The following is a 12414-nucleotide window of genomic DNA, read 5'->3' as shown; positions in this document are numbered from 1 at the left end:
AGTGATTGCACAACCATAAATATTTTCATAACGTTTTTTTTATTTCAAACTTTGCTTATTAAGTCCGAAATATTGGTATTTGTGCTGCTCAAAACTAAGCCAATAGGAGAAAGAGCCATCGCTTATATTGGATAAACATCACACTGACATGCTGTTTCTCTCTCTTTTTGCAATTTACAGTCACAATATTCAATCTTAGGACATTATTTATGGTAGAACAACGTTTATCTTTGCATTAGTTTTGGCCAAAAGTTGTAGTTCTGCACTCGGTAGCTCTCCGGCCCATGATGCTTTGAGCGCCCATGGTGGCTGAACTGGCCGTCTGGAAACTCCATGTAAACTCCCATAGACGGCAGCACAGCTTTCCCTCTAGGTAAGAGTAAGAAACTCTATGTACTGCACCGTGCGCTGGACACAAGGTAAAATATATGTTTTTACGTTAAAGATAAAATACATCCTGAGGATGACTGTTTTGGATGCATTGCTTCTTTTAAAAAAAATTAAACGCGTCAAAACTAAGCGTCGCATTCTTGAAACTAGATCTGCGTAGGATGGCTTGCATCGACGTCATAGCAGGCGCCATGATGGTCCACGCTGAAGGACTGTGCACTTATCTATTGCGGTCATCTCCACCTGCTCTGATACATTCTGTGGAAGCTGCTCACGGCAAAGTATGTCGTGGCGTTAGTGACATCACACACAACGTGTCTGCCCTGGCTGGCTGTTGTACGGAAAAGTTAATGAATCGCAGAACGGCGCCCTAGAAAGCGCGCGCAATTAACACACCTGTTCGCCCTCTTCTGTGTCAAGTTTAGTTTCTCACTGCAGATCAAATGGGAAAGCCCCAGTCAGCTCTGATTTGCTTATGGTGTCGTCCTGACTAGCAGCACAGGTGATGATGAAGTGAATGGTTTGGTTTGGTTTTTGGGTTTAACGCCGCAAAGCGACTCAGGCAGGCTATGAGAGACGCCGTAGTGGTGGACTCCGAAAATTTCGACCACCTGGGGTTCCTTAACGTGCACTGACATCGCACAGCACACGGGCGCTTAGTTTCTCGCCTCCATCGAAAAGCGGCCGCCGAGGCCGGGATTCGATCCCGCGTCCTTGGGCACAGTAGTCGAGCGCCCTAACCATGCACTGCGCCACCCCGGCGGTCGAAGACGGAGATACGCAAAAAGAACTCGAACAAATAAAACAAATGTGATTTCGGTCTGTTTAGCTGATTGGAAAGAAGCTATAGGACGGGATAAGACACCGGAAATAGTGAAAGAGCTATCAGAGTAAAGCGATGCCACAGGTGCAGCTCATGAGAAAAACACCAACAATAATAAGCTTGATGTAGATTCCGGTCAACATCAGCTCACCCCGCAGCTTCCTTAAAATGAAACTTACACGCGCGGCGTACTCATGACATAGGTGGTATGTTAAGCCTGTCGCTTGCCCACTATGTCTTGTTCAGAATTGGTGTTTAGAAACAACATCCGCTACGGCAACGCGCGTGACAGCTTTAATAGTTGAACTTACTCTCGCATCGCGGTTCTTCTCCGCTCCAGCGTCCGTCCTCCTGGCATCGTCTCTCGGCAGATCCGGAGATGCGGTAGCCGCGGCTGCAGACGTACGTCACGCTGGCCGAGTAGCGGAAGAGCGAGCCCCGGAGGCTGCCGTTCGTTGGCTCCACCGGTATCCCGCATGGCACACCTACGCGAGGCGTAGGTGATGGACGCGTTGAACAGCAATCGACGGCACGGAACACACTGCTATTGGTCTCTTCCTTAATTAAGCTCTTCTGGCCCAGCCTGTGAGCGTGACAAGTTTGATGATTACGCTGACATGACTAATGATGACGTCACTGCGTCCATTGACCGGACAGCCACTCGTGAATGACGTTATACCTATGGTGGCGCGCCACCTTGACCACCATGCTGGACCCACATTGGCCACCAACTAAGTTCGCATGAGAGTGGTCACGTAGTTCAATGACGTAACACTATAGACTGCAATGCTACGGCAATGGGTCACATATTCGGCCGCAATCATGAATCTAGGACGGACACGAAATGTACAGATGTAAGTAGTAAGCGGTAAATCTCCTAATAAAATGCAAGTTAGGGGGCCATTGAACTACTTATAGGATACTACAAGGACGAAGTTTTCTTCTACGAACTATCTGAGAAAACTGCATAGCTTTCTTTTGTATCCGTATAGCTCCTCGACCGCGAGGACGGTGGCAGGACTTACCCAGGCAGACGGGTATGGGGTGCGACCACTCTCCAGAGGCCAGGCAGCGGCGTGTAGTGGCCCTGTGCACCGCGTGGCCCCGGTCGCAGCTGTAGCTGGCCACCGCACCCATGCTGGTCGACGAGAAGCTGGCGACGCCATGCACGGGAGCCGGCGGGGGCGGACATCCTGGACGGGCAAGAGGCACCACGAAACGATCAAGAACACTAGCAGGAATCCACAGGAAAACAAAGAATGTTTCTTCGGAACGGCGGTCAAGGTATCAGTACACCTCAAAATGATGGTAGTATTCGCCTGCACCTGCTGAACATCATCATCATCAGCCTGACTATACCCACTGCAGGGCGAAGGCCTCTCCCATATTTCCCCAATTAACCCGGTTCTGTGCTAGCTGCATCCACTTGACCCCTGCGGACTGCTTAACCTCATCCACCCACCTAACTTTCTGCCGGCCCCTGCTACGCTTTCCTTCCCTTGGAATCCAGTTTGTTACCCTAAGCGACCATCGGTTATCCTCTCTTCGCACTACAGGTCCTGCCCATGTCCATTTCTTCTTCTTAATTTCTACTAGAATGTCTATAACTTGAGTTATTTCTCTGACCCACTCTGCACGCTTTCCATCTCTTAATCTTACCCCTACCATTTTTCGTTCCATAGCCCTCTGGGTTGTACTCAACTTACGTAGAACCCCCTTGGTTAGCCTCCACGTTTCAGCCCCATAGGTGAGTCCAGGCAGAGCAACTGTTGTATACTTCCTCTTGAGCGATACCAGTAAGCTGCTAGTTATGATCTGCGAGTGCTTGCAAAATGTGCTCCATCCGAATCTTATTCTTCTTGTAAATTCCTTTTCATGGTCCGGATTAGCGGTTACTACCTGTCCTAAGAACATTCGCCCACTACTTCCAGTGTTTCGCTACCTAGCGTAAACTGCTGTTCCTTCCCGAGGCTGTTGAACATTACCTTAGTCCTCTGCATATTGATTTTCAAGCCTACCTTTCTACTTTTCTTGTCTAGGTCATCAATCATTATTTGCAGTTCATCCCCCGAGTTATTTAACGAGGCAATGTCATCAGCAAATCGCAGATTACTGAGAGGTATTCTCCATCAACCCTTATCCCTAACTGCTCCCATTCCAATTCTCTGAATACTTACTCTAAGCAAACTGTGAATAGTATGAATGAATGAATGAATGAATGAATGAATGAATGAATGAATGAATGAATGAATGAATGAATGAATGCTTATTCCGCTTTCGTGGTACAAAAAGCGCGGGTGACGAAAAAAAAAGCAGTTCGCAATGACCGCTTGACGGGCTTCGCCACCCGTAAAGTCGACGATGAACAGCAGCGGCAGTTTGTGCGATATAAAATGAACAATTCACGCGTTACAAAATGAGACAGTGCTATGAAACAGAATAAAAATTATACAATGACAACGGAAAAGTAAAAATAATAATTGTCGATAGACGCATTCCTTATCAGTACAACCTAATCAGTGAACATTTCTCGGAGGAAAGGAAAAGTCATTTTGTTCATGTTACTGTAAAGAAAAGTGTTCAAACACATTGGCAGTATATATATTTCAACAAAGCAAAACCAGAGTTTGTTCTACATCTGGGTACCTCAAACATTTCAGGGTTTCTTGTAGCATAGGGCGTGTCGTGTGGCACCAGCTGTACAATGCGGGACAAAAATGGGTCATTTCGTGCGGTATGCTTTTTATAAAAACAAGCAAACCTGTACTCGAACAGCTTAAGTACTGGATTTATTTTGTATTTCATCCGTATGGGACGGGTTGGGGCGTCATAGGAGGAATTTGTTATAACGCGTAGCATTTCCTTCTGCAGAACAAAAGGCTTTTGCAAATTGGACATAGTGGTATTTCCCCACACCAAATAGCAGTATCCTAAGTAGGAGAAAAAGAATGCATAGTGTAGAGGTGAAGTTTCGTTTTCGTTGGTAGAATATATTTATTACGAGAGATAATGGCTATGAATTTAGAAAGATTAGTGCAAACTTTGTTTATCTGAGTATCCCATGACATTGTGGGTGTAAAATCTATGCCAAGTGATGTGAATGATTGGACATATTCGACTGGGGAGATCGTGTCTCCTTGCCTAACACCTTTCTTTATGGGAATCTTGCCACTTTCTTTATGCGGAACTATGGTTGCTGTGCAGCCACTATATATATCGTCCAGCACTTTCACGTACGGCTCGTCTACCCCCTGATTTCGCAATGCCTGCATCATCGCCGAGGTTTCTACTGAGTCAAATGCTTTTTCGTAATCAATGAATGCTATGTACAAGAGCTGGTTATATTCCGAACATTTTTCTATCACCTGGTTGATGGTATGGATATGATCGATAGTAGAGTACCGTTTCCGAAACCCTGCTTGATCCTTTGCTTGATTGCAGCTTACGGTTGTCCGGATTCTATTAGCGATTATCTTAGTAAATACCTTATACGTAACATACAGTAAGCTGATTGGTCTGTAATTTGTAAGGTCCTTAGCGTCTCCTTATGAATGAGGATAATGTTTGCGTTCTTCCATGGTTCCGGTACCGTCGATGACAACAAGCACTGCGTATACAGGGTGGCCAGTTTTTCTAGCACGATATCCCCCACGTCCGAAAGGGTGAAAACTCAACACCCTTTCCAAAAGGGTGTTGCCCCAACACCACAATTAGAAGGGTGCAGACCGAGCATCCTAGACAGAAGGGTGCTAAAATATACATATCTAGGGTGCTCCCCACACGACAAGCCATTTACATCCTCAAAGGTGTAAAATTATTTGCTGCGTACCTTGGCAGAAGCCCCAGCTGGCGGCCAGGATGTTCCCTGTGAGGCGTTCCCGGAAGTCGGTCCATGCGACCACGTCCCCGAAGTAGAAGTGGCAGCTCGTGAGAAGCGAGGCCGCCTGGTCGAGGCTGAGCACCGTGCTCCACACGTTCACCTGCGTCATCTCGCCGGAGAAGGACTCCGAACTAGAGAAGCCGCCGCCTCGCCTGTCCTGCTCCTGGCCCAGCACCAGAGTCCCTTCCGCTGCGTGGCGGCGGAGGAAGAACGCCCGGAAATGAGAAATGTCCCGACTGCAAAGCTTACGCAGAAAAGCACCTTGTTCGTAGTTTTACGGATATTGTTTCAGTATAGTACGTAGGAACAGGAGAACGAACTTATTGATGATGTAATGTTTTATCCACCTCTATCGATGACCATGCGGTTAACTTGGCGCTAGTGTGTTACACTTGTTGCAGTCTTGTGTGCTGAAAGATGTGCGAGATAGCATATCTCGTGTAAAATAATTCTCACGGCATAAAATATCATCATCATCAGCTTGACTATACCCACTGCAGGGCGAAGGTCTCTCCCATATTTCTCCAATTAACCCGGTTCTGTGCTAGCTGCATCCACTTGACCCCTGCGAACTTCTTAACCTCATCCGCCCACCTAACTTTCTGCCGCCCCCTACTACGCTTTCCTTCCCTTGGAATCCAGTTTGTTACCCTCGGCGACCATCGGTTATCCTCTCTTTGCACTACATGTCCTGCCCATGTCCATTTCTTCTTCTTAATTTCTACTAGAATGTCGGTAACTTGAGTTATTTCTCTGACCCACTGTGCACGCTTTCTATCTCTTAATGTTACACCTACCATTTTTCGTTCCATAGCCCTCTGGGTTGTCCTCAACTTAAGTAGAACTCTATTGGTTAGCCTCCACGTTTCAGCCCCATGGGTGAGGTGCAACTGTTGTACACTTTCCTCTTGAGCGATACCGGTAAGCTGCTAGTCATAATCTGCGAGTGCTTGCCACGGACAACAAAATAAATCATTGTCCAATGATTTCTCAATTCCCTTTCTACTATTTACCTCATGGTGTTTCTCTCAATCACCTGTACTAAAGGGGTCTTATCTAATGTCCGGACACTGCATGTGCGCGTACCCGGTATCTCCGCACCGGCGGCCAGACCCGCGCCGCTCTCCGCCGGTCTGCCGTCCTTGACGATGCCCCACAGGCCTCTAGTGGAAGACCAGCTGAAGCAGATGTGGTGCCAGTAGCCGTCATTCGCCGTCACATCGGTGATGACCCGCTCTCCGTTGACATACAGCACAAAGCTTTTGGCCACCATGACGATAAGAACAGTGCATAAAATCAAGAGTGATCGAAGCGTTAGTGCCAAGAGTACACATCATCGCTTGTAAGCTTCGATGTAAGAACGTTTATACAGTATGTTGCTCATGATATTAATTTTCGACTTGTTTAGTGCAAGATCTCTCCTTGCACGACGACGTTTCCTTCTTCCTTTAATCCTGACTTCGCCCCTTCATATGCGATCTAGCTGCACGAACAGAGCTCTTTTCATTCATTATACTAACCTAAACTATTAGTTTAAGTTTGTATATGCGAATTTAGGGTAATTATGTAGTTTTAAGATACACTGTGTCAATGTGACAGAGCAGCAGTTCTTTTTTGAAACGGCCGCTTTATGCTCTCAAATTCGGCTCCATAAAAGCCTTCAGCCTTTTACTTGGCGCCCGCCGTAGCCTCGAGAGATAAAATCAATCTAAAGTCAGTTAACGTTTTTCTTTTAAATTTCGTACCCTCTAAAGAAACACCCGGCACAGCATATGGAACGAGCCTGGTTTGTAACAAACTACGCTGTGTCTCACAGCATAGTTCTCAATCTCGGCCTAAATGTTCCTTTTACCGCGTTATATATATTTCCCCAACCGCACTGCGCTGCGTCCCATTTTACTTTAATGCAATGTGCCGCGGCCTGCTGCTTTCTTTTAGAGCTGTATCGCTGACGGCATGCTCGAAACGCACCAAAGCAGCTCTCTCAGTTACAGAGCTTCGGTGCGTACCCACTGTAGTCGGTGAAGGTGAGCATGTTGTCGACGTCATCAGTGGCATATGAGAAGGGCGTGCCGTAGTTGTACCGGTCCGTCGTCTTCAGCCACATGCAGGCGGTCAGGTCCTTCAGAGGCTTCCTCAATGACTCGATGGAGGCCCGCTCGAACACGTTCGTCCCGGAGAAATGCAACTTGAAATGGGGGTCCGCTTCTGCAAAATGTGTCCATCGTCAAGAATAAGGACTGGAAAGGAGACGCACACTCGTATCAGAAATGACGTGGTTCGCATTTTGAACATGGATGTATAGCCGTTTTCAAAAACCTGACGCCAAAGGAAATTTAAGCAAATGCAGACTAAGGGGCTGTGCAGGGCTATGAGGCAGTCTCTTGCTGTTATAAGAAATCATTTCCTAACATTTTAAACGCCCTCTATCAGTCCGTGCGAAAACGGGGACCTCGAAAACACTGCCACTGATTAAGACGATGGAGAGTTTGAGTGCGACTGCAGTCATACGATCGCCATAGTCGTGTGAAAATCTTGGCTCGCTGTTTGCCATAGCAACTGTGTTTCCAGTTATTGTCTAGCCGCAGAAGCAGCGATTGCGACGACCGTATGTACAACAGATACCCCTGTGGCAGGGCCTCACCCTCCTATCGCCTCTATTGTTGCGACTGTAGGAAGGAGGAAGGGGAAACGCACTACCGCTACTTCGTGCGGACAGAGAAGTGAGAGAAAAAGGAAAGACGCGTCGCAACCACCATCTTCCGCCACCTAAGTGGCAGCGAGTGCAATGACGGCATGATGAACAGATATAACGGTGGCACGAAGGCTCCTCTGCCAAGAGCGAAGACCCATAGGTTATCAGCCCCCGTGGGCCGGGAGCAGTCACCCCACGCACAACGGTGGCAGGATAAGCCTCTGCGCAAAGAGCGAGGTCCCCTCGGTTCTCTTCCCGGATGGCCAGGAGCAGTCATCCCACATCCCCATCGATTGCAAGAAGCCTCCTCCACAAAGAGCAAGGTACCCTCGGTTCTCAGCACCGGAGGGCTAGGAGCGGTCACCTCACACCCCCAACGGTGGCAAGAAGCCTCCACCGCAAAGAGCGAGGTCCCCTCAGTGCAATTCCCGGATAAGAGTAGTCACCCACACCCCCAACGGAGGCAAGAAGCCTCTTCCGCAAAGAGCGAGGTCCCCTCGGTTCTCTTCCCGGATGGCCAGGAGCAGTCACCCTACAGCCCCAACGGTGGCAAGCAGCTTTCTCCTCAAAGAACGAAATCCCCTCGGTTCTCTTCCCGGATGGCCAGGAGCAGTCACCCCACACCTCCAACAGTGGCAAGAAGCCTCCTCCGCAAAAAGCGAAGTACCCTCGGTTCTGAGCCCCCGGAGGGCCGGGGGCAGTCACCGCACACCCCCAATGATGGCAGGAAGCCTCCTCCGCAAATAGCGAGGTCCCCTCGGTTCTCAGCCCAGGAGGGCCGGAAGAAGTCACCGCATCCCCCAACTCTTAGCTTCTCAGCCCCGGAGGGCTGGGAGCGGTCACCCCACTCCTCCTCTGGTGCGTCATTTGATCTTACATTATCACTAATAGATCTCCACATGACGCCAGATTTATCCTCATTTGTATCAAATGGTGACGCAAAAGTTCCTTGTGCAGCATTCAGGTTGGTGTCATACCTTTCAGTTCAGTTCAGTTCAGTCGTGTCCGACTCTTCGTGACCTTGTGGACCATATCTCGCCACGCTTTCCGGTCTCTCACTATCTTCCTAACATCACATAACTTCATCTGCAGCGCATCGAGGATGTCATCTAACCATCGCGTTCGCTGCCTACCCCTTCTCCGGTGGCCCTCAACCTTTCCCAACATCAGATCTTTCTCCAGCGACTCCTCTCTTCTCATCAGGTGACCAAAGTAGCTGAGCTTTAACTTTAGAATTTGACCCTCCAATGAGCAGTCAGGGTTTATGGTCGACAATATCGACTGATTTGATCTTCTGGCCGTCCAAGGAACTCTCAAGATTCTCCGCCAGCACCACAATTCAAACGCGTCAATTCTTCGGCGGTCAGCCTTCTTCACAGTCCAACTCTCGCATCCATACATCAAAACTGGCAAGACCATAGCACGAGTTATACGGATCTTGGTTGGCAGACTAATGTCTCTGCTCTATACTAGACGGTCAAGGCTAGCCATGGCTCTCTCCCAGAAGTAGGCGTCTCCTAATTTCATGGCTGCAGTCTCCTTCCGGGGTTATCTTGGAGCCCAAGAAGAGAAAATCTGTCAAAGCTTCCACTTCTTGTCCCTTGATGCTCCAGGACTTGATGGGGCAAGACGGCATGATCTTTGTCTTTTTAATGTTCAGTTTAAGCCCAAACTTCTCTCTCTCTTCTTGTACGCGCATCAGAAGTCTCTTGAGTTCCACTTCACTTTCTGCCATTAAAGTGGTATCATCCGCAGATCTAAGGTTGTTGATAGTCATACCTTTACGCTTCCCATTTAGCGTACATATACTAGGCAGGTTGGCGGCCGCCGCCAACTTGACTACGAAATCTATTACAAACTATAGTAATTTGTAATAGGTATTCTAACCGACGAGATCGTACCTCCACTTGTACGCCGTTCAGTGTAAGTGTGGGTGTCCTCCGATAAATGCGCAGCTACGGCGCCTTCCTTTCCCGAACCCCAAATCAACTTAAGATGTTTAATAAATCTCTCATTGATAAACAGCCATGCATGCCAAGCAAGCCAAACAGCGTTTTCACACGTCTTAACCGATTTAAGCGTAGTTAAACCATGGCTGAGTTTCTTCTCTCCACTTTACCCCCTGCCAGCCCAGGCTTCAGAAGGACGGACTTATCTCCGACACGGGACTCTAATGGGAATTCATTGAAAAACAACATTGTTCCGATGTTTCGGTGCTACCTGGGCAACTTCCGGAAATGCAGAGGGCAAGCTTAACATCAAGCATCACAAAAGCTAAGGATCGACTTGAAGCAAGGCACAATTTCGCCCAGCACACATGAGCAGGTGATTGAAGGTTTTTGACTTGTAGAGTGCGCCTGAAAGTGTGTGCTTAGTTTTACTGCTGTGACAATTCATATATCAGCCTAATTCTCAAATTTTCGCTACATAGTGATAACGTTTTAACGCGATAGCGTTAACGACCTCGTTCCCCAGAAAATCCAGCGTCGGCGCTGTGAGCGAAAAGTACTAACATGGCGCTGGCAGCTGACATGGACGGGCTCTGATTGGCTGCAGGGTTGCCTGACGTTACGTTTGGTAGGAGATGCCGACTCGGCTCTCGCCTCACATATGGGAGGATGACATCAGAATCAGCAGCATTCCAGGACCCTTGCGTTCTGAGTCAGATACGTTACCCTATAAGCCACGCAGGCACGTTCGTATATACGGCTTGGTTAAAGCGAAGCTTTATATGTGGGCTAGTAGCCTACGCTATCGCTTCATAGCCTTATAAAGACGGAGATTAATTGTGCCCCTTAATTGTTTCACAAAACATACCACTTTATCCGAAAATATAGTAAAGACGAAATTCTGGAGCAGCCACGAAATAGTTAGCTTTAAACGGTTTAACATCCCAAAGCAGCTCAGGCTATGGGGGTGCCATAATGAAGGGCTCCGGCATTTTGATCGCCTGGGGCTTTCACCGAGCAGTGACACTGCTCAGTACGTGGGTGTCATCCTTTTCGCCTCCATCGAAAGGCGGCTGCCTTGGTCGGAATTCGATCCAACGAGCAACTGCGGGCGGGTTGGCGGAGAATGGACGAGGATAAATAGAAACACCAGACATACTGAAGCTTAACCTTGGAGTTCTCTGCGTCACTGTCTATTTCGCGCTGGGAAGGTGCATCTAATGTTGAGTTACCAGGCAAACAAATTATGCTCTCTGGACATTTTTCATTCCAGTGCGCATGTATGCACGACGAACGGAAAGCCGAGAAACGGACTCTCACCCGACTCGCACAGCCTTCCGGTCATTCCAGGAGGACAAACACACTCGAAGCTCCCTGCGTGGTCGACGCACGTGGCCCCCTCATTGCAGGGCGCAGCGGCGCATTCGTCGACGTCCACATCGCAGCGCACGCCTTCGTATCCGGGCGAGCACACGCACCTGTGAGTGGCAGAGTTAATTGGGCAGTGTGCGCGGGGCCGCAAGCCACGAGTGCTGATGTGGCCAGTGAAACAGACCGTCGCCAAGGCTACGTCTCTGCAGTTCTTTAAACGATTGTTTAGCATCGTTCTCTGCATGCCTTTAGTTTACATCAATTACGCCAGGTGCCGCATTCATTGCTATCGACTGAAACGTAGATGTTTCATTTGTCTTTACGCACACACGAATCTTGCTTTGTTCTTTTATGTAATGCGTTTTTATTTCATGGTTTATTAACCATTCTACAAAAAGTTCGCGTCCAGAAGCAAGCATAGATAGACAATATGCAATATAAAATTGTGTGGAGTAAACCAGAAGCTCTTCCAGCTGTTTAGCCTTCCAACTTTCTTGTTCACTATCACCATAAGCACTTTCGCAGGGTGAACCTCACTGAACGTCATGGTTACGGAAATTAAAAATTCACAGGTAACGTATGGGTATGCTCAAAAATTTGCTTCTTAGTTAAGCTGCCCAGCTTTCCTGCCTGGCTACTAGCTCCGCTGTCTCATGCATACGCATATACAAATTTGTCGCTACTCAATAGCACATTTCTCTTGCCTCTGCTTGGGTGGCCATGAAAATCGCACCAATGGAAACGTCTCGCTGAGTACTTTCGTGTGTACAGGATCGACTTATTCTCATAACCTATACAGCATGTTCATAATTTAAAGAGACAAGCTATCGCGAGTGAATTTCGGGCACTTTTGACAGTGCTTGCATCAAGAGATGTGCCCACCCTCACCGGTAGTGCGACCCCAGATTGATGCACTTGGCGCCATTCAGGCACGGGTTGACGGAGCAGGCGTCCAGCTCCATCTCGCACCAGCGTCCCGCGAACGGTGCCGGACAGAGGCAGCTGAAGTTGCCCCGCCCGTCCTGGCATGTGCCGCCATTCAGGCAAGCAACGCTCGCGCATTCGTCCTCGTCCACGGAGCAGGTAGGCCCTGCATTTTGGGGCGTTATTTAGAGCGCAGGTTCGCCGAAAATACCCGGGTCGTGAAAAGAAATTCCGTGATCAGTCAACACAGTATACACGTCCTAGGTCGTGACGTCATTAAACCATCGTTGCGAAGGGCCTCCTAAGTATGAGTAAAGCTCCTGCAGTAAAGTTGTTGAGCGAGTGCCGAGCCGCTGCTCAAGAACCTCGAGCTTAAGGTAAA

The 12414-nt window shown here is 48.5% G+C and overlaps 2 protein-coding genes across 2 annotated transcripts in view; one reads left to right on the top strand and one right to left on the bottom strand.

Moving 5' to 3' along the window:
- LOC146182002 (uncharacterized) overlaps positions 1–12414 on the top strand; it is a 223046-nt gene that overhangs the window by 97732 nt on the left and 112900 nt on the right. The gene's annotated exons all lie outside the window — the stretch shown is intronic.
- Positions 1–12414, bottom strand: part of LOC146182005 (sushi, von Willebrand factor type A, EGF and pentraxin domain-containing protein 1-like) — a 77291-nt gene that overhangs the window by 28508 nt on the left and 36369 nt on the right. The window contains exons 20-26 of the mRNA XM_084577002.1: positions 11997–12198; positions 11058–11215; positions 7103–7301; positions 6180–6352; positions 5043–5282; positions 2239–2406; positions 1525–1698 (exon numbers count right to left, since the gene is read on the bottom strand). Coding sequence (XP_084433128.1) covers positions 1525–1698; positions 2239–2406; positions 5043–5282; positions 6180–6352; positions 7103–7301; positions 11058–11215; positions 11997–12198 — 1314 coding nt within the window. The remainder of the gene's footprint in view (positions 1–1524; positions 1699–2238; positions 2407–5042; positions 5283–6179; positions 6353–7102; positions 7302–11057; positions 11216–11996; positions 12199–12414) is intronic.

Source organism: Amblyomma maculatum, chromosome 8 (assembly GCF_055883805.1).
Source record: "Amblyomma maculatum isolate TAMU_Amacu chromosome 8, ASM5588380v1, whole genome shotgun sequence".
Lineage (NCBI taxonomy): Eukaryota > Metazoa > Arthropoda > Arachnida > Ixodida > Ixodidae > Amblyomma > Amblyomma maculatum.
Note: the sequence above shows the minus strand (reverse complement) of the source record. Positions and strands in the feature narration are given on the sequence as shown.